The 26,227-nt window shown below is 41.1% G+C and overlaps 2 protein-coding genes and 1 pseudogene across 2 annotated transcripts in view; 1 reads left to right on the top strand and 2 right to left on the bottom strand.

The window, feature by feature from the left end:
• The window catches only part of LOC145876063 (uncharacterized), a 150,587-nt pseudogene that overhangs the window by 7,185 nt on the left and 117,175 nt on the right, over window positions 1–26,227 (top strand).
• On the bottom strand, window positions 585–15,996 carry LOC145876030 (uncharacterized). The gene is made up of 2 exons (XM_082971803.1): window positions 15,984–15,996; window positions 585–3,963 (listed from the first exon to the last, which is right to left on the bottom strand). Exons 1-2 carry the CDS (start codon window positions 15,994–15,996, stop codon window positions 3,233–3,235), a joined length of 744 nt encoding a protein of 247 aa, XP_082827929.1. The 3' UTR covers window positions 585–3,232.
• LOC145876029 (uncharacterized) overlaps window positions 20,045–26,227 on the bottom strand; it is a 29,452-nt gene continuing 23,269 nt past the window's right edge. Inside the window, exon 2 of the mRNA XM_082971802.1 lies at window positions 20,045–21,285. Coding sequence (XP_082827928.1) covers window positions 20,128–21,285 — 1,158 coding nt within the window. The 3' untranslated portion in view covers window positions 20,045–20,127. The remainder of the gene's footprint in view (window positions 21,286–26,227) is intronic.

Raw genomic sequence — 26,227 nt, 5'->3', positions numbered from 1 at the left:
TTCCCCTCTCAATACCACCCCGTGATCTTCTATGATGGCAGTGAAGGAACGGAACCCCAAGATAACGTTAGTTGGTAGAGCATGGTGTTTGCAACGCCAGCATGGTGTGTGCAACGCCAGGGTTGTGGGTTCGATTCCCACGGAGGGGTGGTACAAAAAAAAAAAAAAAATGTATGAAATGTATGCATTCACTACTGTAAGTCACTCTGGATAATAACATCTGCTAAATGACTAAAATGTATCCACATGTCAGTCATCTGATTAAGCATATTTCTATATGAGGAACTACAGATCTGTTACTATCCAAACATCAGATTAAGACTCAGTCACACAATGCTATTCCCAAACGTACCTAATCAAGTAGTTGTTTTTCCAACAATATTTTAACCTGCAGGAATATTTTCACATTTCTATCTCATGCTCATCTATACTCGGCTCGCTGCCTCTCAGATCAAAGGTGAGTCCATTTGCTCCGTTCCCGAAGTGTGGTCTCCCTGAGATCCCAAGTTAGAGGGATCCCTGGACCACCATTTACCCAGGTCATCAGGAGCGGTCACCAAGTGAAGATTCACATCCCCGTCGTCAAATGTGGTTAATTTCTTTAATATCAAATGAGGAGAGACAAACTTATCACACAAGTCAGAGTTAATCTTAAACTAAATCTTTATTCACTTATTAATAAGGGAGCAGGTCAATACAACACGCAAATATAGGGTGAATCAATTGAGTGTTCTACGAAAATGATGGCTGGTCGACGAATCACCCCCAGATGATTCGTTGAGAGATGAATCACCCCCAGATGATTCGTTGAGAGATGAATCACCCCCAGATGATTCGTTGAGAGATGAATCAACCCCAGATGATTCGTTGAGAGCCATGAGACAAAAGTACAAAGGTCTTTTACAGCCAAGATACACCCCTTTCAACCTACATGACCAACAACAGATGTATAGAACGGGTCACAAGGTTAAGATTTGTATGAAAGATACTTATAATTCTCAGCAGACAGTATCTGCTGTAAAAACAGTACTCTGTGTAGAGACCAGGGTCTGGCCCTGAGGTCATCTCTCCCTGGTACCATATAGAACAGAAACATTAACTCATGCTCTGGAATGCAGTCTCTTTAGGTTTTATCACCCAAAAGACATTGTAAATCTCCTGTCAGTGTTTTCTCCCAGAGGCCCATCCTCAGTAGAACACACAGACACAATAGTTCTAAGAACCCTCTATTCTGTTGCATAAAACAACCATTTGATGCAATAAAAGTATTATAACATAATCTTGCAGTTTTGCTCTCAGTGTCCACTGAAAGTTGACTAGTAACAACAACTGGGACATAAAAGACACCCACCATGAGACCCACTAAATCTGCCCAAGAAGAGACAAACAAAAGAAAAACCCTTCTAGCTTCTAGAACTCTCATCTCCTTGGAACCCAAACAAAACTCATCTCCAATACGGAAAAACTTGCAGTCATAATAAATTGTGATCCATGGCAACGCACTAGCTAAACACAAAACTTTTTAACTGCCCACCTTGAGACAATCAGCAACCAAGTTGTCCTCACCACAGACATGTCTGATTTCAAGAGGAAACTCCTGCAATATCCATAGTAACTTTCCACCTCACTGCAGAGCTTCTCTCTCTATTCAGGGTTCACTAGATAGGCATGTTGTTGGATCGGGGCCCAGTCCCCAATGTCATGCTCTAGTACATTTGGTTTGGCACATCTGAGAATGAACCCAGATATTCTAAAAGCAGGGGAACAATGTCAATATAATTGTACCAAAAAATTGTCAGTTGGTTGAATAAATAATTATCATTACTAAATGTTTCATGAAATGTAAATATGAAATATTTGATTGCATAGTCTTATTTTCAACAGCTTTTCAATTACATGTTGCTAGGTGGGATATCCCCAATGTCAAAACACAGTTTTAACGTGTCCTAATCAATAACCAATATGCATAAACAGTTTGGGATAAATTGAAAACCTAAACATAAAATGTGCTATGTACACAAACATCTGCCACAATAATCATATTACTTGTATTATTTAAAACAAGCACCTTATAAAACTGTACAAGCACCAAAACACTGTTGTTTTGACAAGTAGCAATAAATCACTGATATCCATTAGGGGGGAAATCAGGTTGTACGTGCTGTTGAAACTAACACAACAAAACAAAAAACACACATGGAAATGGAGATATATTTTACCTCACTGGTTAGAGGACAACCTGCAGAAGACAGTCAGCTACATTTTGGAGTGATGCATTTAAATGTAGGGGTCGCTTAACAAAGGAACACAACATTTATTTGTCATCACTCATCAATATCATGTGGATTTTTTTTTCTTTACCATTATTTTACTAGTTAAGTTGACTGAGAACACATTCTCATTTACAGCAACAACCTGGGGAATAGTTACAGGGGAGAGGAGGGGGATGAATGAGCCAATTGTAAGCTGGGGATGATTAGATATCCATGATGGTATGAGGGCCAGATTGGGAATTTAGCCAGGACACCGGGGTTAACACCCCTACTCTTACGATAAGTACCATGGGATCTTTAATGACCTCAGAGAGTCAGGACACCCGTTTAACGTCCCATCCGAAAGACAGCACCCTACACTGGGTAGTCACTGCCCTGGGGCATTGGGATATTGTTTAGACCAGAGGAAAGAGTGCCTCCGACTGGCCCTCCAACACCACTTCCAGCAGCATATGGTCTCCCATCCAGGGACTGACCAGGACCAACCCTGCTTAGCTTCAGAAGCAAGCCAGCAGTGGGATGCAGGGTGGTATGCTGCTGGCAATCAATTGTGCGAAAGGAGGAAGATGAGGTTACACGTCCTGTTAAAACGAACAGCTCAAAAACCACACGGAATCTGGGAGTAATGTGTACATCCCTGGTTAGAGGACAATTTGTAGAAAACAGCTCGCTACATTTTGAAGTGTTGCGTTTTGATTCAAGTGGGTCACCAACATGGTAAGTGTAACACAACTCTTTTTTTTGTTAGTCACTTTTTGTTAAATCTCATAAATAGTAACTCTTCCATTTCAGAGTCTGGATTTTCCCCCTGAGGCTAATATCCATATCATGTTGAAATCAATAGAACAGGGGACAAACGTTTAGGGTTCTACATTGTGACATCATTAAAATACTCCTACTACAATGTTAAAACATTCTACATTGTGACATTAATTCATTGATATCATGAAACAATTCCTTCATGTATGTATTTTCTGATGTTTGATCAGAGATCTTTTATCAGAGTATCTCTTGTCACACTGATCACAGCTATAAGGCTTCTCTCCTGTGTGTGTTCTCTGGTGAAGAGTCAGAGTGCTCAATGCAGCAAAACTCTTCCCACATTGACCACAGCTATAAGGCTTCTCTCCTGTGTGTGTTCTCTGGTGAAGAGTCAGAGTGCTCAATGCAGCAAAACTCTTCCCACATTGACCACAGCTATAAGGTTTCTCTCCTGTGTGTGTTCTCTGGTGCACTGTCAGCGCTCCAGATTGACCAAAACTCTTCCCACATTGATCACAGCTGTAAGGTATCTCTCCTGTGTGTATTCTCTGGTGTAGAGTCAGATTGCCAGATCCTGTAAAACTCTTCCCACATTGATCACACCTATAAGGTTTCTCTCCTGTGTGTATTCTCTGGTGTCTTGTCAGATTGCCAGATCCTGTAAAACTCTTCCCACATTGATCACACCTATAAGGTTTCTCTCCTGTGTGTATTCTCTGGTGTTGAGTCAGAGTGCCAAATGTAGTCAAACTCTTCCCACATTGATTACAGCTATAAGGTCTCTCTCCTGTGTGGATTCTCTGATGAATTTTAATGCCTGATGAGGTGAATCTCTTCCCACAGTCAGAGCAGCAGTGAGTTCTCTTCCCTGTGGATGTCTGCAGGTGTTTATTGAGGTGTTCTAATGTGGAGAGACTCTTCTCTGCCTCTTCAGCATCATGAGGTTGTTGAGGCTCCCCAGAGGATCCACGATAGTCCTGTCTCTCTCCTGCGTGAACAACAAAGTCAGACAGATGGTTAAAGGCCCACAACAGCGGTAATCCACTGTAAAAGGTGATGCCAACAGCGGAGCCATGATGTTGGACAACAATTGACGTCTGTCATGAATGTTAAAATTATTTGATATTTGCCTTAAAATGAGCAAGAATAGTCATATTTTGTCTTGTTTTCACATTCGTAGTAACATTGATGATTGTAGGCTAGAAATAAGTTATTCATGTTGTTGAACCTCTAAGCAGTGTGCCAGACAAGTTTTGGTCTCCAATATAGGCCCCTTTCTGTGTTTGCTAAAATTGCGGCACAAGGGTAATTTGATTGCAGAAACTCCTCCCTGCTAATGAGGAAACCGATAGTTACGGATGTACGATATCTGCCTGGAGCAAAAATGGTGAGCAAAGATTTTAGTTTTTCACAATGTATTCTGAATGTGAATGGGGGAAACTCAGGGGAGTAACCTCCATTTCCAGGTTGCTTATGAGTTCATTTCACACTACCTTGGATTATAATTGTAAGGATATTTTTGAATGTCCTGTTTAATAAAATGTTTGCTAAAGCATTAAGAATTATGTGTAATTATTGAAGAACTGCGTTAATGACAGTATCCATTTGGGTGTTGTCAATAAAGTTAAGATTTTATTTATTTATTTAACCAGGTAGGCCAGTTGAGAACAAGTTCTCATTTACAACTGCGACCTGGCCAAGATAAAGCATAGCAGTGCGACACAAACAACACAGAGTTACAAGTGGGATAAACAAACGTACAGTCAATAACACGACAGAAAAATCTATATACAGTGTGTGCAAATGGATTAAGGAGGTAAGGCAATAAATAGGCCATAGTAGCAGAGTAATTACAATTTAGCAAATTAACCTCTATGGGCTAGGCGGGACGAATTCGTCCCACCTACGTAACAGCCACTTGAAGCCTGTGGCGCGATTTTCAAAACCTTAAAAATCCTATTACTTCAATTTCTCAAACATATGACTATTTTAAAGCTATTTAAAGACAAGACTCTCGTTAATCTAACCACACTGTCCGATTTCAAAAAGGCTTTACAACGAAAGCAAAACATTAGATTATGTCAGCAGAGTACCAAGCCAGAAATAATCAGACACCCATTTTTCAAGCTAGCATATAATGTCACAAAAACCCAGAAGACAGCTAAATGCAGTACTAACCTTTGATGATCTTCATCAGATGACAACCCTAGGACATTATGTTATACAATACATGCATGTTTTGTTCAATCAAGTTCATATTTATATCAAAAACCAGCTTTTTACATTAGCATGTGACGTTCAGAACTAGCATACCCCCCGCAAACTTCCGGAGGAATTCGCTAACATTTTACTAAATTACTCACGATAAACGTTCACAAAAAGCATAACAATTATTTTAAGAATTATAGATACAGACCTCCTCTATGCACTCGATATGTCCAATTTTAAAATAGCTTTTTGGTGAAAGCACATTTTGCAATATTCTAAGTACATAGCCCAGGCATCACGGGCTAGCTATTTAGACACCCGGCAAGTTTAGCACTCACCATAATCATATTTACTATTATAAAAGTTTGATTACATTTTGTTGTCTTCGTCAGAATGCACACCCAGGACTGCTACTTCAATAACAAATGTTGGTTTGGTCCAAAATAATCCATCGTTATATCCGAATAGCGGCGTTTTGTTCGTGCGTCCCAGACACTATCTGAAATGGTAAATCAGGGTCGCGCGCATGGCGCAATTCGTGACAAAAAAAATCTAAATATTCCATTACCGTACTTCGAAGCATGTCAACCGCTGTTTAAAATCCATTTTTATGCAATTTTTCTCGTAAAAAAGCGCTAATATTCCGACCGGGAATGTCCATTTAGCTAAACTGAGGAAAGTAAACAAAGCTTTCGGTCGACGCGGGCACGCGCCTGAGTCTCACAGTACTGTAACCAGCCACTACCCAAACGCGCTACTTTGTTTCAGCCAGAGCCTGCAAAGCCACGATTCAGCGTTTTGCCGCCTTCTGAGAGCCTATGGCAGCCGTAGGAAGTGTCACGGGACACTAAGATCCTCACTCTTCAATAAACAGAGACAAGAAGAACGACACCTTGTCAGACAGGCCACTTCCTGCCTGAAATCTTCTCAGGTTTTTGCCTGCCATATGAGTTCTGTTATACTCACAAACACCATTCAAACAGTTTTAGAAACTTTAGGGTGTTTTCTATCCATATGTAATAAGTATATGCATATTCTAGTTACTGGGTAGGAGTGGTAACCAGATTAAATCGGGTACGTTTTTTATCCAGCCGTGTCAATACTGCCCCCTATCCTAAACAGGTTAACACTGGAGTGATAGATGTGCAGATGATGTGCAAGTAGAGTTACTGGGGTGCAAAAGAGCAAAAAAAGTATATAAAAACATGGGGATGAGGTAGGCAGTTGGATGGGCTATTTACAGATGGGCTGTGTACAGCTGCAGCAATCGGTAAGCTGCTCAGATAGCTGATGCTTAAAGGTAGTGAGGGAGATATAAGTCTTTAAAGTCAGCGATTGTTGCAATTCCTTCAATTTTTTTACATTTTAGTCATTTAGAAGACGCTCTTATCCAGAGCGACTTACAGTAGTGAATGCATACATTTTTTTCCTGTTCCAGTGATTGGCAGCAGAGAACTGGAAGGAAAGTCGGCCAAAGGAGGTGTTGGCTTTGGGGATGACCAGTGAGATATACCTCCTGGAGCGCGTGCTATGGGTGGGTGTTGCTATGGTGACCAGTGAGCTGAGTTAAGGCGGCCTAGCAAAGACTTGTAGATGACCTGGAGCCAGTGGGTTTTGCGACGAATATGTAGCGAGGGCCAGTCGACGAGAGCATACTGTTCGCAGTGGTGGGTGCTATATGGGGATTGGTGACAAAACGGATGGCACTGTGATAGACTGCATCCAGTTTGCTGAGTAGAGTGTTGGAGGCTATTTTGAAAATGACATCGCCGAAGTCAAGGATTTATAAGATAGTCAGTTTTACTAGGGTATGTTTGGCAGTGTGAGTGAAGGAGGCTTTGTTTGCGAAATAGGAAGCCAATTCTAGATTTAATTTTGGATTGGAGATGCTTAATATTTTAATATGAGTCTGGAAGGAGAGTTTACCAGACACTTAGAATATGTGGACAACAACAAATACCTAAGTCAGAATCGTCCAGAGTAGTGATGCTAGTCAGGCGGCGGGTGCAGAGAAGATTGGTTGAAGAGCATGCATTTAATTTTACTAGCAATTAAGAGCAGTTGGTGGCCACAGAAGGAGTTTGGTATTGCATTGAATGGCATTGAAGCTCATTTGGAGGTTTGTTAATCTGTTATGGATAGGGGGCAGTATTTTCACGGCCGGATAAAAATGTTACCCGATTTAATCTGGTTATCACTCCTGCCCAGAAACTAGAATATGCATATAATTGTTAGCTTTGGATAGAAAACTACCTAAAGTTTCTAAAACTGTTTGAATGGTGTCTGAGAGTATAACAGAACTCATATGGCAGGCCAAAACCTGAGAAGATTCTATACAGGAAGTGCCCTCTGACCATTTCTTGGCCTTCTATAGCCTCTTTATCGAAAACAGAGGATCTCTGCTGTAACGTGACATTTTCTAAGGCTCCCATAGGCTCTCAGAAGGCGCCAGAATGTTGAATGATGACTCTGTAGTCCCTGGGCTAAAAACAGTAGCGCATTTGGATAGTGGTCGATCTGAGAACAATGACACGGGTGCGCGCATGCACGTGAAGACACCATTTCTTCTGTCAGTATTTGAACGAAAACAATGTCTCCCGGTCGGAATATTATCGCTATTTTACGAGAAAAATCGCATAAAAATTGATTTTAAACAGTGTTTGACATGCTTCGAAGTGCAGTAATGGAATATTTTGAAATCTTTTGTCACGATACGCGCCAGCGCATCACCCTTCGGATAGTGTCTTGAACTCAAGAACAAAACGCCGCTATTTGGATATAACTATGGATTATTTGGAACCAAAACAACATTGGGTGTAAAGTACAAGTCCTGGGAGTGCATTCTGACGAAGAACAGCAAAGGTAATCCAATTTTTCTTATAGTAAATCTCAGTTTGGTGAGTGCCAAAATTGGTAGGTGTCAAAATAGCTAGCCTGTGATGGCCGGGCTATCTACTCAGAATATTGCAAAATGTGCTTTCACCGAAAAGCGGACACCGCGATTGCATAAAGGAGTTCTGTATCTATAAATCTTAAAATAATTATGTTTTTTGTGAACGTTTATCGTGAGTAATTTAGTAAATTCACCGGTAGTTTTCGGTGGGTATGCTAGTTCTGAAAGTCACATGCTAATGTAAAAAGCTGGTTTTTGATATAAATATGAACTTGATTGAACAAAACATGCATGTATTGTATAACATAATGTCCTAGGAGTGTCATCTGATGAAGATCATCAAAGGTTAGTGCTGCATTTAGCTGTGGTTTTGGTTTTTGTGACATTATATGCTAGCTTGAAAAATGGGTGTCTGATTATTTCTGGCTGGGTACTCTCCTGACAATCTAATGTTTTGCTTTCGCTGTAAAGCCTTTTTGAAATCGGACAATGTGGTTAGATTAACGAGTCTTGTCTTTAAAATGGTGTAAAATAATCATATGTTTGAGAAATTTAAGTTATAGCATTTTTGAGGTATTTGTATTTCACGACACGCGATTCCACTGGCTGTTGACCTCGCCTAGACAGGTTAACCTCTCTCGGGTATGTGGGACGAATCGTCCCACCTAGTCAACAGCCAGTGGAATCGAGTGGCGCGAAATACGAAAAACCTTAAAAATGCTATTACTTCAATTTCTCAAACATATGACTTTATGTGATTCATATGATGTATGTCGTGACAAAAAATTTCAAAATATTCCATTACGCTGTTTAAAATCAATTTTTATGCAATTTTTCTCATAAAATAGCGATAATATTCCAACCGGGCGTAGTTGTTTTCGGTCAAAGGCTGAAAGAAAAACATGGCCACTTCTCGGGGCCGCGCATCTAATGTCTCTGAGCCACCAGCCTGACCCCTCACAAACAGCACTCCTGTACCTAGCCCAGAGACAGCAGAGATCTCATTCCACTTTCTGGCACCTTCAGAGAGCCTATGGGAGCCTTAGAAATTGTCACGTTACAGCAGAGATCCTGTATTTTCGACAGAGATGCTACAGAAGCACAAGAAATGGTCAGAGAGGGCACTTCCTGTATGAAATCTTCTCATGTTTTGGCCTGCCATATGAGTTCTGTTATACTCACAGACACCATTCAAACAGTTTTATAAACTTTAGAGTGTTTGCTATCCAAATCTACTAATTATATGCATATTCTCGTTTCTGGAAAAGAGCAGTAACCAGTTTAAATCGGGTACGTTTTTTATCCGGCCGTGAAAATACTGCCCCCTACCCTAGAGAGGTTAACACAGTGTCCAAAGAAGGGCCAGATGTATACAGAATGGTGTCGTCTGAGTAGAGGTGGATCAAGGAATCACCCGCAGCAAGAGCAACATCGTCGGTATATACAGAGAAAAGAGCCGGTCCGAGAATTGAACCCTGTGGTACCCCCACAGAGACTGCCAGAGGTCCGGACAACAGGCCCTCCGATTTGACACATTGAATTCTATCTAAGAAGTAGTTGGTGAACCAGGCGAGTCAGTCATTTGAGAAACCAAGACTGTTGAGTCTGCCGATAAGAATACAGTGATTGACAGAGTCGAAAGCCTTGGCCAGGTCGATGAAGACGGCTGTACAGTACTGTCTTTTATCGATGGCGGTTATGATATCGTTTAGTACCTTGAGTGTGGCTGAGGTGCACCCGTGTCCAGCTCGGAAACCGGATTGCACAGCGGAGAAGGTACGGTGAGATTCGAAATGGTCAGTGATCTGTTTGTTAACTTGGATGTTGATGACTTTAGAAAGGCAGGGCATGATGGATATAGGTCTGTAACAGTTTGGGTCTGGAGTGTCACCCCCTTTGAAGAGGGGGATGACCGCGGAAGTGTTCCAATCTTTAGGAATCTCGGACGATACGAAAGTGAGGTTGAACAGACTAGTAATAGGGGTTGCCACAATGGCGGCGGATAATTTTATAAAGAGAGGGTCCAGATTGTCTAGCCCAGCTGATTTGTAGGGGTCCAGGTTGTCTAGTCCAGCTGATTTGTAGGGGTCCAGGTTGTCAAGCCCAGCTGATTTGTACGGGTCCAGGTTTTGCAACTCTTTCAGAACATCAGCATCTGGATTTGGGTGAAGGAGAAGATGGGGAGGCTTGGGCAAGTAGCTGCGGGGGGTGGGGAGCTGTTGGCCGGGGTTGGGGTAGCCAGGAGGAAAGCATGGCCAGCCGTCGGGAAATGCTAATTGAAATTCACAATTATTGTGGAGTTATCGGTGGTGAGTGTTTCCTAGCCTCAGTGCAGTGGGCAGCTGGAAGGAGGTGCTCTTATTCTCCATGGACCTTACAGTGTCCCAAAACTTTTTGGAGTTAGAGCGACAGGGTAAAAATGTCTGTTTGAAAAAGCTAGCCTTTGCTTTCCTAACTGACTGTGAATTGGTTCCTGACTTCCCTGAAAAGTTGCATATCGCGGGCAGTATTCAATGCTAGTGCAGTACGCCACAGGATGTTTTTGTGCTGGTCGAGGGCAGTCAGGTATGGAGTGAACCAAGGGCTATATCTGTTCTTAGTTCTACATTTTTTGAAAGGGGCTTATTTAAAGCATCAGACAAGTTACGTACATATAGTTGATTTTATTAAAACACATGGAGCGATTGGTAGAAAGAACAGATGACTCTTGGTTGACCAAGATGTATTTTAGGTGGGGACAGCACTAGAACATGATGTTGGGGCTCCCGAGTGGCACAGCGGTCTAAGACACTGCATCTCAGTGCTAGAGGCGTCACTACAGGCTGTATCACAACCGGCCGTGATTGGGAGTCCCATAGGGTGGTGCACAATTGGCCCAGCGTCGTCCGGGGTAGGCCATCATTGGAAATAAGAATTTGTTCTTAACTGACTTGCCTAGTTAAATAAAGGTTACATTTAAATAAATAAGTGTTTTTTGACAAACCGTTTTTTACAAACCCGTCAAGGCTCCAAATTTGAGAAGGGTTTAAAACAAAGGTTTCAAACCAATGCATGAATGTTATTGAATCTAGGTATGTTTCGCCTTTAATGTAATGACACGAAAAAAATTGGCTGAATATTATACAATGACTTATCAACAGCTGTAATAATTTGACCCGCACAGGAAATCTACACTGGTAATTCTATAATATACTATATAGCCTAGAAACCTGGTTAAACTATCAATATGACATCATGGATGAATTCTAGAATATACTATATAGCCTAGAAACCTGGTTAAACAATCATTATGACATCATGGATGAATTCTAGAATATACTATATAGCCTAGTAACCTGGTTAAACTATCATTATGACATCATGGATGAATTCTAGAATATACTATATAGCCTAGAAACCTGGTTAAACAATCATTATGACATAATGGATGAATTCTAGAATATACTATATATTCTAGAAACCTGGTTAAACTATCATTATGACATCATGGATGAATTCTAGAATATACTATATAGCCTAGAAACCTGGTTAAACTATCATTATGACATCATGGATGAATTCTAGAATATACTATTTATCCTAGAAACCTGGTTAAACTATCATTATGACATCATGGATGAATTCTAGAATATACTATATAGCCTAGAAACCTGGTTAAACTATCATTATAACATCATGGATGAATTCTAGAATATACTATATAGCCTAGAAACCTGGTTAAACTATCATTATGACATCATGGATGAATTCTAGAATATACTATATAGCCTAGAAACCTGGTTAAACTATCATTATGACATCATGGATGGCCAGTCTTTGTATTTATAGTGTAGTCCATTCAGGGGGTAGTCCTGAGCTGAACTCAATCCTGGATCCAGCGACTGTCAAGACAACACCTTATAACTGTTACGCCAAGATGTCTGAACTTCTTGACGAGGTCGCTAGGTTTTGGGTTACGGTTGCTACAATAGCTTCCTCTATGAATTTGAGAGTGGTTACATTTCTCCTTCCCCCATCCCTCAGCTGTTTACCAAACCAAGCCTCTGGGCAGCCATTTTGTTACTGTTGAAAAACCCACACAACCCAGCAATCTGCAGTTCAAACAATAACAAATCTGTCATTCCACCACTGTTTTGGTAATAAGATGATGATGGGGTTGGAGAAATGTAACTACAGACAGACAGACCTATGGATGCAAGGACTGACCATCCATGATATCAACATTATAGTTTTAACCATGTTGAGGCTATACAGTATTGATTTACATTGTTTCTAAACATTGGAGTAAAAAAAGCTTATTTGGGGTTCTGATGGGGTACAACAGTTGAACTAAGCTCATGAGACGTGTTATATTCTTCAAGAATACATGGCTATAAAAAAAATCATTAAAAAGTCACAATATGGATGTAACAATTGCAGATTTCCCCTTTAACACCACACATCAGTTAAACAACTGCAGAGTTTGTGCCTCTGTATTTAAGACAGTACTTACTAGTGTTAATCAGGGCCCGTTCATCGTTAGAACCATTGGATGCCTTAACATGCCTTTGGGAAACCGGGCCCAGAAATCCAGATTCTTCCTCTTCTTCCTTCTTCGATGTGACAGTCATCTCCCCCTCCTCCTCTTTCACTCCAAAAACTGCATCCTCCTCTTCTTTTACTGTAACATCCTCCTCCTCTTTCACTCTGAACACGTCTTCCTCTTCTTTCACTGTAACATCTTTCTCTTCTTCTTTCACGGTAACAGCCTCACCCTCTACTTGTTTTTGTATTGAAACAGCCTCCTCTTCCTCCTCCTCTTTGACGAGAGCTTCTTTCTCCGTCCAGCAGACATCTTCTTTAGCAGGAGGAGAGTAGCTTAGTGAGCACATGGTCGGGGATGTTAGCTAGCTAGGCTAATGCTAACTTAACCAGCCCGCTAGCTGACCAATAACAAAAACACCGTAAATATGAAATTAAATCGGATAACTAACTAGACGACAGAAGTGGGTTTAAAACACAGTGGCTAATATACACTAAAGCATCTAAAGAGCTTTATTGTTCGGCTATTTTGTCTAGCGAGCTACCGTGGTGTCTGACTAACTGTTGCTACTGTTGAAAGAAGCTTTCCGTCCACTAGATTATACGTCACACCAACAGCATTACCTTAAATTCCCAGACCGCCATCTGCTGACTGGAGTGGGTAACGCAGTTGAGTAAAATGTTTATTTTATTGTCAGACAAAAAGTTAGTGTAGGAAGCATGAGTTTTTACTCACCAGCGTAACAACACAGTGTGGTTAAAGACCTAGTAAGCTAGTTGTAGTCACGATATGGTTACCTATAAGTACAAACAGCTATGTTTTTGCATTATTACAAATGTATTAACTTATTTCGGGAAATCTTCTAAACTACCCACAATGCACTATTTCCCAACGTCATATGTATTATCAACTCTATGCTACCGAGTTTGTATGCCAGTGTAACGGTGTAATGAAGTTACATTTAAAAAATGTATTTAACCATTATTTAACCAGGCAAGCCAGCTAAGAACAAATTATTATTTACAATGACGGACCTACCCCTGCCAAACCCCCTGCCCAAACCCTAACCAAGACGATGCTGGGCCACTGTGCGTTGCCCTATGGGACTCCCTATCACGGCCTGTTATGATACAGCCTAGTTTTGAACCAGGGTCTGTAGTGATGCCTCTAGCACTGAGATGCAGGACCTTAGACTGCTGCTCGTGTCTTTACATTACAGTCAGTGATAAAGGTATGGGATTCTGGGTAATCCAAAGCAGATTTATGGAGAATTTGGAAATTGAGTGGTCCTGGGATAGAAATGTATAAAGTTGACATTAGATCATAAACCATCCACCTTTTAAATCATAAATTAGCAATTTATGTTTTAGTAACTTCTGTTGTTGGTTTGGCCTCTCTTTATATGTTATTTGCCGAATCTCAGTTTTCCATGTGGGTTTTATGCTGAAGTTCCCTCTATCAAGTTGGTAGCAAACTGGAAAATGCATCTTCTTTAGGAGTGCTATTAATATCCTGATCATTCATCCACACTGCATCTTCTATAGGAGTGATATTTATATCCTGATCATTCATCCACACTGCATCTTCTTTAGGAGTGCTATTTATATCCTGATCATTCATCCACACTGCATCTTCTATAGGAGTGATATTTATATCCTGATCATTCATCCACACTGCATCTTCTTTAGGAGTGCTATTTATATCCTGATCATTCATCCACACTGCATCTTCTATAGGAGTGCTATTTATATCCTGATCATTCATCCACACTGCATCTTCTTTAGGAGTGCTATTTATATCCTGATCATTCATCACCACTGCATCTTCTTTAGGAGTGCTATTTATATCCTGATCATTCATCACCACTGCATCTTCTTTAGGAGTGCTATTTATATCCTGTCACTACTGATCATTCATCCACACTGCATCTTCTTTAGGAGTGCTATTTATATCCTGATGATTCATCCACACTGCATCTTCTTTAGGAGTGCTATTTATATCCTGATCATTCATCACCACTGCATCTTCTTTAGGAGTGCTATTTATATCCTGATCATTCATCCACACTGCATCTTCTTTAGGAGTGCTATTTATATCCTGATCATTCATCCACACTGCATCTTCTTTAGGAGTGCTATTTATATCCTGATCATTCATCCACACTGTGTATCTCATCAATGCAGGTAATTTATGACATGTATAAAGTATGTGTTTTATAAACTCATGAACACCAGCCAGTTTATCAGCCCGGTTCTGTTAGTTTAGGTGGATTATACTTCTTCACCACCAGAGGGGGACATTGAGTAATATTCCAGGTTAATTTGATATATTTTGATACTAAAATGGATGACAGTTTATTCTGATGTTGTGAATATGAGATTACACATGGAAACAATGTATTATTTTATTATAGTCAATTAGGAATTATTAGGAACTGTTAAATCCACTATATGATCATAATAACTTTGACAGACATCTTGATTTCTTTTTTTGTTAGTATATTATAGGGCAGATTTATGGAGAATTGCTATGGGAGTGCTATTTATATCCCGTCACTACTGATCATTCATCCATACTGTGTGTGTCCCATCATTTCAGCTTTGGAAATAAATGAACTATCCATCCATTGCTCCTTTCTGTGTTGACTCACTGAGTTGAGGGACCAGGAAGGTCACACTAGGTTGATATCTAGCTCAAGCTTGTAAACGTTAGTCACACCTCATGCTTTTCATGAACTGTGTGGTTGTGTTATCTAGAGGGAACCCGTTAGCACAGTAGCTCTGGTGCCTCTTGCCGTGGGATATCAACCTGCTTGCTCGTTTTTTTGTTTTTTTTGTTGACACAACAGGCTGAAAAGCGTCAATGCTTCAGGAAGCTTTGTTTCCCCATCACTACTTTTCAGCATGTTCTCTGTGAAGTCGACTACGGGAGTTTTGTCACTTTTTCCACCTTGGCTTACTGCTAGCGCACTAGCTGACTGACTTCTGGAATCTATCTATTTTGGATGTTGAGGATTTTCCCAGCCATCGTTCTGTATGTCTCTGCTCTTTTGATCTGCAGTTATGTTTTAGTTGGGTTTTGTTAATCGGGTTCTAACTGGTCTCTTGTAGTTGGGCTCCAGCTCGCTGACCATAACTAGTTGGCTAAATAGCTAATGTTAGCTGGCTGGCTAAGATAACTGCATATAGCTAACATTCTTTGATATTTGGTTAGATAGCGTTATGTATTTCCAAAACGTTGGTTTAAACGATTGGTTTAATTTGAAGTTCTTTCTGTTGTTGTTTACATCACAGGGAATAGACCGGTCTTCCATATTACATCACACCTGCCTTTATCATTCTTCTGAATTCTGATTGGTTTTATGTAATAACTCCAAAAATAGAACAGTGAGGTGTAACTTTGCATTGGGACTTAAAACAATTTTTGGGAAAAATATTTTATTTGATCTTTTATAAACTTTACCATAACCTAACCATTTTATTTCTCTCCGTCTCACTCACTTTACATGTGTAGATAATAAAGCATTTGACCTTTCCACTGCGTTAACATTAGAGGATTGGTTGATTTCCAGTTTAAGTATTTAAGATGATTAACGAGAAAAGTATTGTCCAACCGTCGGGTAACTTGTTTCATGCTTATCAAAGGTGAGGGTGAATTTCAGATGTTTACTGCTTGTATTGATGAATGAGTGGAATCGATGAAGTTCCTCTGCTGTCCCCTGGAATAGATGGAACACGTCATCAATGAAGACTTTTTCAGAGCCTGGTGATCTGCTAGAATGGATTGTTAGGGCTGACAATCACATTCTTCTCTAACAACCCCACATACAGATTGGCATAATTTAGGGTGACCAAATTTTAGTTTTCCAAAAAGAGGACATGTCCGGGAAAAAGAGGACGTATGGTCACCCTACTGTAAATGCAATATATTTGGAAAAAATCCCATTATTTTCCAGTGTTTCTTTGATGTATTGCGCGATCGTATCAGCTGTCTCATTTGGCGTGTTTTTAACTTCGACTAATTTACTTTGCACGCAACCATTCTTCCAATCAAAATACTGAATAAGCAGAGGGAATATTTTCACATCACCGTGATTGCTCCCATCAGTAGAAACACCACAGTAAGGTATGTCTTCTAGTGCTTTCTGAGCTATGTCGACAGAATGTGGTGCTATCACAGCGTTAACACTTGCTTCGGTCTTAGTACGAGGGCTTGAAAGCGGTCAAAGCAATGCAAAACCCCCAAAACGCACACAACGAATGGCGACTGTAGGAAGCAAAAGCCGAATCCCGGACATTTTGGGCGATTTAGAAATCCCGGCCGGACGCATTTTTTTTGGTCCAAAAAGAGGACATGTCCGGGAAAAAGAGGACGTACCCTACATAATTAGATGCTATTTTTAAACTACAATGACCATAATGCACTGCGTGCCTACTTGTCTTGTCTGTGTTTATTTTACACCTGCTATGTAAAAGAGACAGAATAATGCACGATGGTCAATGCTATCTGGGATCCTTGGGACATCCCTACCCTAAACCCTAACCTTAACCCCTACCTTAACCATTTTAAATGTCAACTTCAATGGGCTATGGACGTCCCAAGGATGTATCTCTACCTGAAAATACATGATCTATGTGATTGATAGTTGGTATTCAGCAGTCATAAAGCCTTATTTACTTTAATGAACTACTAAAATAGTGATTTTGTCAGACAGCAGCTCTACACTTTATTGACTGACTGATCCATTCATCCTTCCATCCCTCCTCAGCCTTCCTCTCCTCTGAAGACCCAGTGAGGGTGGAGCTCAGTCAGAGAGCTGTTGAGGAACTGGTTAGGAAGAACACTTCTACAGCCAGAGAGGTGAGAGGTCACACATGGTTTAGATGGTAAATATTTATGTCCCCTTAGCGGTTCATCACGTCAGCAAAAGGTGATATGTTCCATCATCTATGTTAATTTACATTAGTGCAAATTGTTCACTGATATTGGTGTAATTTCTCACCCCTTTTGGCTGTATGAAGTTAATTTCCCCTCAGACACACATTTGTTCTTTGATATTATGAAGGTCATTTGTGTAGAATGTACTTTTCCCCTCATTCACCCCATCTCTTTACATTGCTTATGCATATTCAGTGGCCTGACTTTGTCAAAGGCCCATCCTGGTAGATCTGAACCTAATGCAGCTTGGAGTGATCAGATGACAGAAGTCACATGTAGGTGCCAGGTGTAACTGAGGCCATAGATGCTCCATATCCATTACTTTGAGTGTTTTATATAATATGACTAAATGTGTTTCTGTGTTGCAGGGGCAGTCAAGAAATGGAACAGCAAGGCCACAGAACATGACATAAGCAGAGCTGTGGGAGACCACCTCAAGCCCCTGGTAGAGCCGGGGGTGGTGTTTACCACTCCACCACGCCTTCAGCAGGCTGGAAACGTGGGATTGATACAGTTTTTCATACTAAGGTGGACCAATAGTTTGTTGATTGGTCAGTCATTGGGTTCATTAGTTTTGCAATATGTTCAAATCAAATCAAGCTTTATTTATACAGCACATTTCAGACATGGATGCTTCACAGGAAAAAAAATAAAACAATGAAAATAAACAGAAATATTTACCACAACAAACATAAGATTAACAACTGAAAGACAGATTAGCATTCTAAGGAAAATCCATTGATTAAAATATTAATTGGATGCAACATCCAACCCAAAATATAAGCTTGTTTTTTAGGAGGGGCTCTGAAAGACACTATGGGGGTGTCCACTGGAAGTTGACTAGTAACAACAACTGGGACCTAAAAGACACCCACCATGAGACCCACTAAATCTGCCCAAGAAGAGACAAACAGAAGAAAAACCCACACCAAACTTAAAGACAGGAAGTAAACCAAAAAGGTGGAGCAACTAAAGGTGTTGACTCTCCACATGTATCAAGACAACTGGAGCACTGGGCCAGACACTCTTAAATAGAACCTGGACCAGCTCAGGTGAAACACCTTCCCACTAACGAGATGGACAAGCCAGCACAGGTGTAACACATACTGACTAACGAGGTGACACCAATCAGTGCGTCCTACGTGCTAACGAGCTAGACGGGCTAACGAGCTAGACGTGCTAACGAGCTAGTGGTGCTAACGAGCTATACGTGCTAACGAGCTAGACATGCTAACGAGCTAGACGTGCTAAAGTCCAACCTCAAAACATAAATGGAAAAACCAAAGCCTGTAACACCTTAAGACAACAAATATATCCTATATTTTTGTTGGAAAAGTTTGAGCACCACCAACAGAAAACAACTTCCATTTCACATTATAATCAACTACAATGATTCACCTTCACCAATATAAACATGGTGTCTACTGGCTGTCAACAATTAAAAATAAGAAAAAAACACGTATTTCTAAATAATAATATACAATAGGATTATTTGTTTCTCCTTTTTCTTTCTATAGAATCCTAAAACTCACTAGCTTCTAGAACTCTCGTCTTCCTAAATCCCACTAGCTTCTAGAACTCTCGTCTTCCTAAAACTCACTAGCTTCTAGAACTCTCGTCTTCCTAAAACTCACTAGCTTCTAGAACTCTCGTCTTCCTAAAACTCACTAGCTTCTAGAACTCTCGTCTTCCTAAAACTCACTAGCTTCTAGAACTCTCGTCTTCCTAAATCCCACTAGCTTCTAGAACTCTCCTCTTCCTAAAACTCACTAGCTTCTAGAACTCTCCTCTTCCTAAAACTCACTAGCTTCTAGAACTCTCGTCCCCTTGGAACGAGCCCAAACAAAACTCATCTCCAATACGGAAAAACGTGCAGTCAAAATAAATAAAGATCCATAGCAACGCACTGCCTAAACACAAAACACAAATCTTATATCCATTTGGGGGGAAATCAGGTTGAATCTGCTCTTGAAACTAACACAACAAAACAAAAAACACATGGAAATGGAGATATATTTTACCTCACTGGTTAGAGGACAACCTGCAGAAGACAGTCAGCTACATTTTGGAGTGATGCATTTAAATTTAGGGGTCGCTAAACAAAGGAACACAACACTTATTTGTCATAACTCATCGATATCATGTTGAAATCATTTGTGCGAGAGGAGGGAGATGAGGTTGCACGTCCTGTTAAAACTAACAGCTCAAAAACCACACAGAATCTGGGAATAATGTGTACATCCCTGGTTAGAGGACAATTTATAGAAAACAGCCAGATACATTTTGATTGAAGTGCGTCACCAACGTGGTAAGTGTAACAACTCTTTTTGTGTTAGTCACTTTTTGTTAAATCACATAAATAGTAACTCTTCCATTTCAGAGCCTGGATTTTCCCCCTGAGGTTAATATCCATATCATGCTGAAATCAATAGAACAGGGGACAAACGTTTAGGGTTCTACATTGTGACATCATTAAAATACTCCTTCTACAATGTTAAAACATTCTACATTGTGACATTAATTCATTGATATCATGAAACAACTCCTTCATGTATTTTCTGATGTTTGATCAGATGTCTTTTATCGGAGTATCTCTTGTTACATTGATCACAGCTATAAGGTTTTTCTCCCGTGTGTGTTCTTTGGTGTGATACTAGGCTGGTTAGCCAAGCAAATCTTGTCCCACATTGATCACAGCTATAAGATTTCTCTCCTGTGTGTGTTCTCTGGTGTGATGTCAGCTGGCCAGATTGACCAAAACGCTTCCCACATTGACCACAGCTATAAGGTTTCTCTCCTGTGTGTGTTCTCTGGTGTATCTTCAGTTCGCCAGATTGAACAAAACTCTTGCCACATCGAGTACAGCTATAAGGTTTCTCTCCTGTGTGTCTTCTCTGGTGCATCTTCAGTTCTCCAGATTGAACAAAACTCTTCCCACATTGAGTACAGCTATAGGGTTTCTCTCCTGTGTGTCTTCTTTGGTGTATCGTCAGATGGTTAGATTTAAAAAAAAACTTCCCACATCGAGTACAGCTATAGGGTTTCTCTCCTGTGTGTGTTCTCTGGTGAAGAGTCAGATTGCGCAAGCAAGTAAAACTCTTCCCACACTCATCACAGATATACAGTTTCTCTCCTGTGTGTATTCTCTGGTGTGATATCAGGCTGCTTCGATGAGTAAAACACTTCCCACATTGATCACAGCTAAAAGGTTTCTCTCCTGTGTGTGTTCTCTGGTGTAATTTCAGGCTGGTTGAACGAGTAAAACTCTTCCCACATTCATCACAGCTAGAAAGTTTCTCTCCTGTGTGTATTCTCTGGTGTGATATCAGGCTGCTTCGATGAGTAAAACTCTTCCCACATTGATCACAGCTAAAAGGTTTCTCTCCTGTGCGTGTTTTCTGGTGGAATTTCAGGCTGGTTGATTGAGTAAAACTCTTCCCACATTCATCACAGCTATAAGATTTCTCTCCTGTGTGTGTTCTTTGGTGTACAATAAGATGGCTAGATGTATCAAAACTCTTCCCACATTGAGTACAGCAATAAGCTTTCTCTACTGTGTGGCTTCTCCGATGAATTTTAATGCCTGATGAGGTGAATCTCTTCCCACAGTCAGAGAGGTTAATTATCTTCCCTGTGGGTCTCTGCTGGTGTTTCTTGAGGAGTTCTGGTCTGGAGAGACTCTTCTCTGCCTCATCAGCATCATGAGGTTGTTGAGGCTCCCCAGAGGATCCACGATAGTCACGTCTCTCTCCTGTGTGAATGACAAAGTCATACAGATGGTTAAAGGCCCACAACAGCAGAAATCCACTGTAAAAGGTCATGCCAACAGCGTAGCCATGATGTTGTACAACAATTGACATCTGTAATGAATGTAATGATTACTTGACATTTGTCTTAAAATGAGCAACAATAGTCATATTTTGTCTTGTTTTCACATTAGTAGTAACATCTAAGATTGGAGGCCCTTTTCTATGTTTGCTGGTGAGAAAAGATTTTTGCTCAGGGGAGTAACCTCCATTACCAGGTTGCTTATGAGTTCATTTCACACTACTTTGGATTATAATTGTCAGGCTCGCTTGAATCTCCTGCTTAATATAATGTTTGTGTCGTCATCGCAAATCAACCGCTTTGTACTTAAAAAAACACTTCAACCAGTAAAATGCTCTTTGGCTTTTTCATCAGCCTGACAATGAGGGTTTGTACACTGTTTGCCAAATTGGCCCATAACTTCACCTAACAACAACATAGACCTACTGTTGGACCCATAACTTCACCTAACAACAACATAGACCTACTGTTGGACCCATAACTTCACCTAACAACAACATAGACCTACTGTAGGACCCATAACTTCACCTAACAATAACATAGACCTACTGTAGGACCCATAACTTCACCTAACAATAACATAGACCTACTGTAGGACCCATAACTACACCTAACAACAAATATAGGAAAATAGCTCTGTGTGTTGAACAATAGCCTATCCATCAAGGAACAGTTCTCTACACATTATGAGCTAAGTATCTCCGTTTCCAAACGGACTAACGAGACCCTACTGTAAATCAAGCAGACAATAACACATTATAAACATCAATTTGTTAGGGATGTTGGATCCAACGTGGAGCACGGCATAACTGTCTTTACCAGAGTAATGAATGAAGAAGCACTTTGGTTGTTGTTGCATGTTGTGGCTTCTGTCATGTGACTGTCATTCAGAAAATGATTTCCTGGATCAGCTGATGATAGTTGAACATGTGACTGTAACTAAACAGCTACAGTATTAAGAATGATGTGTAATTATTGAAGAACTGCGTTAATGACAGTATCCATTTGAGTGTTGTCATTAAAGCTAAGATAAAAAAAAAAAAAAGGATTTCACCTTTATTTAACCAGGTAGGCTAGTTGAGAACAAGTTCTCATTTACAACTGCAACCTGGCCAAGATAAAGCAAAGCAGTGCGACAAAAAAAACCAGAGTTACACGTTGGATAAACAAACGAACAGTCAATAACACAATACAAAAATCTATATACAGTGTGTGCAAATGAAGTACGGAGGCAAGGCAATAAATAGACCATAGTAGTGAAGTAATTACAATTTAACACTGGAGTGATAGATGTTCAAGTAGAAATACTGGTGTGCAAAAGAGCAAAAAAACGTAAATAAAAACATGGGGATGAGGTAGGTAGTTGGATGGGCTATTTACAGATGGGCTATTTACAGATGGGCTGTGTACAGCTGCAGCGATCGGTAAGCTTCTCAGATAGCTGATGCTTGAAGTTAGTGAGGGAGATATATGTCTCCAACTTCAGCGATTTTTGCAATTCGTTGCAGTCATTGGCAGCAGAGAACTGGAAGGAAAGGCGGCCAAAGGAGGTGTTGGCTTTGGGGATGACCAGTGAGATATACCTCCTGGAGCGCATGCTATGGGTGGGTGTTGCTATGGTGACCAGTGAGCTGAGTGAAGTCGGCCTAGCAAAGACTTAAAGATGACCTGGAGCCAGTGGGTTTGGCGACGAATATGTATACCAGGTCGATTAGAAAGGCCTGCTCGCAGAAGTGTTCTAGGGAGCATTTGACAGTGATGAGGGGTGGCCGTTTGACCGCAAACCCATAACGGATGCAGGCGATGAGGCAGTAATCGCTGAGATCCTGATTGAAAACAGCAGAGGTGTATTTGGAGGGCAAGTTGGTCAGGATAATATCTATGAGGGTGCCCATGTTTACAGATTTAGGGGTTGTACCTGGTGGGTTCCTTGATAATTTGTGTGAGATTGAGGGCATCTAGCTTGAATTGTAGGACGGCCGGGGTGTTAACCTCACTAGGGTAGGGGGCACTGTTTTCACCTCCGGATGAAAAGCGTGCCAAAGTAAACTTGGTAGATTTGGATAGAAAACACTCTAAAGTTTCCAAAACTGTTAAAATAATGTCTGTGAGTATAACAGAACTGATATGACAGGCGAAAACCTGAGAAAAATACATCCAGGAAGTGGGATTTGTTGTTGTTGTAGTTTTCCATTGACTGCCTATACAGATTCCATTGACTTAGGTCTCAAATTGCACTTCCTATGGCTTCCACTAGATGTCAACAGTCTTTACAAATAGTTTCAGGCTTGCATCCTGAAAAATGAGAGTGTAAGACCACTCTGAATGAGTGGACCATTCAGTATCTCAGAGATTTTTCATGCGCGAGATCGACAGCGCGCCTTTCTTGTTTACCTTTTATATTGAAGACGTTATTGTCCGGTTGAAATGTTATATATTATTTAGGCTAAAAACAACCTGAAGATTGATTATAAACATCGTTTGACATGTTTCTACGAACTTTACTGATACTTTTCGGATTTTTCGTCTGGCTGTTGTGATTGCCTTTGAGCCTGTGGATTACTGAACAAAACGCATGAACAAAACGGAGGTTTTTGGATATAAAGAGAGACTTTATCGAACAAAACAAACATTTATTGAGTAAATGGGAGTCTTGTGAGTTGCAACGATATGAAGATCATCAAAAGTAAGTGATTCATTTTATCGCTATTTCTGACTTGTGTAACTCCTCTACTTGGCTGGTAACTGTTACTAATGATTTGTCTGCTGGGCGCTGTTCTCAGATAATCGCATGGTATGCTTTCACGGTAAAGCCTTTTTGAAATCTGACACCGTGGTTGGATTAACAAGAAGTTAATCTTTAAACCGATGTATAACACTTGTATGTTTTATGAATTCTTATGAGTATTTCTGTTTTTGAATTTGGCGCTCTGCAATTTCACTGGATGTTGGCCATGTGGGACGGTAGCGTCCCACACCCCCTAGAGAGGTTAAGCATATCCCAGTTTAGGTCCCCTAACAGAACAAACTCTGAAGATAGATGGGGGCCAATCAATTCACATACGGTGTCCAGGGCAGCTGGGAGCTGAGGGGGGTCTGTAACAGGCGGCAACAGTGAGAGACTTATTTCTGGAGAGATTCATTTTTTTAATTAAAAGCTCGAACTGTTTGGGCTTAGACCTGGAAAGTATGATAGAACATTGCAGGCCATCTCTGCAGTAGATTGCAACTCCTCTCATTTTGATGGAAAATGTTGTAGTTGGGGATGGAAATTTCAGAATTTTTGGTGACCTTCCAAAGCCAGGATTCAGACACGGCAAGGACATCAAGGTTGGCGGAGTGTGCTAAAGCAGTGAGTAAAACAAACTTAGGGAGGAGGCTTCTGATGTTAACATGCATGAAACCAAGGCTTCTACGGTTACAGAAGTCAACAAATGAGAGCGCCTGGGGACACACAGGGCCTGGGATAACGTCTACATCACCAGAGGAGTAGGATGAGGGTACGGCAAAAGGCTTTCAGAACTGGTCGGCTCCCTCTAGTCAGGTTATAGTGACGACTGGCTCCCTCCCTCTAGTCAGGTTATAGTGATGACTGGCTCCCTCTAGTCAGGTTATAGTGATGACTGGCTCCCTCCAGTCAGGTTATAGTGATGACTGGCTCCCTCTAGTCAGGTTATAGTGATGACTGGCTCCCTCTAGTCAGGTTATAGTGATGACTAGCTCCCTCTAGTCAGGTTATAGTGATGACTGGCTCCCTCCCTCTAGTCAGGTTATAGTGATGACTGGCTCCCTCCCTCTAGTCAGGTTATATTGATGACTGGCTCCCTCTAGTCAGGTTATAGTGATGACTGGCTCCCTCCCTCTAGTCAGGTTATAGTGATGACTGGCTCCCTCTAGTCAGGTTATAGTGATGACTGGCTCCCTCCCTCTAGTCAGGTTATAGTGATGACTGGCTCCCTCCCTCTAGTCAGGTTATAGTGATGACTGGCTCGCTCCCTCTAGTCAGGTTATAGTGATGACTGGCTCCCTCTAGTCAGGTTATAGTGATGACTGGCTCCCTCTAGTCAGGTTATAGTGATGACTGGCTCCCTCCAGTCAGGTTATAGTGATGACTGGCTCCCTCCAGTCAGGTTATACTGATGACTGGCTCCCTCCAGTCAGGTTATACTGATGACTGGCTCCCTCCAGTCAGGTTATACTGATGACTGGCTCCCTCTAGTCAGGTTATAGTGATGACTGGCTCCCTCTAGTCAGGTTATAGTGATGACTGGCTCCCTCCCTCTAGTCAGGTTATAGTGATGACTGGCTCCCTCCCTCTAGTCAGGTTATAGTGATGACTGGCTCCCTCCCTCTAGTCAGGTTATAGTGATGACTGGCTCCCTCCCTCTAGTCAGGTTATAGTGATGACTGGCTCCCTCTAGTCAGGTTATAGTGATGACTGGCTCCCTCCCTCTAGTCAGGTTATAGTGATGACTGGCTCCCTCCCTCTAGTCAGGTTATAGTGATGACTGGCTCCCTCCCTCTAGTCAGGTTATAGTGATGACTGGCTCCCTCCCTCTAGTCAGGTTATAGTGATGACTGGCTCCCTCTAGTCAGGTTATAGTGATGACTGGCTCCCTCCCTCTAGTCAGGTTATAGTGATGACTGGCTCCCTCCCTCTAGTCAGGTTATATTGATGACTGGCTCCCTCCCTCTAGTCGGGTTATAGTGATGACTGGCTCCCTCTAGTCAGGTTATAGTGATGACTGGCTCCCTCTAGTCAGGTTATAGTGATGACTGGCTCCCTCCCTCTAGTCAGGTTAT

This window comes from Salmo salar, unplaced genomic scaffold (assembly GCF_965601325.2).
Source record: "Salmo salar unplaced genomic scaffold, fSalSal1 ptg000432l, whole genome shotgun sequence".
Taxonomy (NCBI): Eukaryota; Metazoa; Chordata; class Actinopteri; order Salmoniformes; family Salmonidae; genus Salmo; species Salmo salar.
Note: the sequence above shows the minus strand (reverse complement) of the source record. Positions and strands in the feature narration are given on the sequence as shown.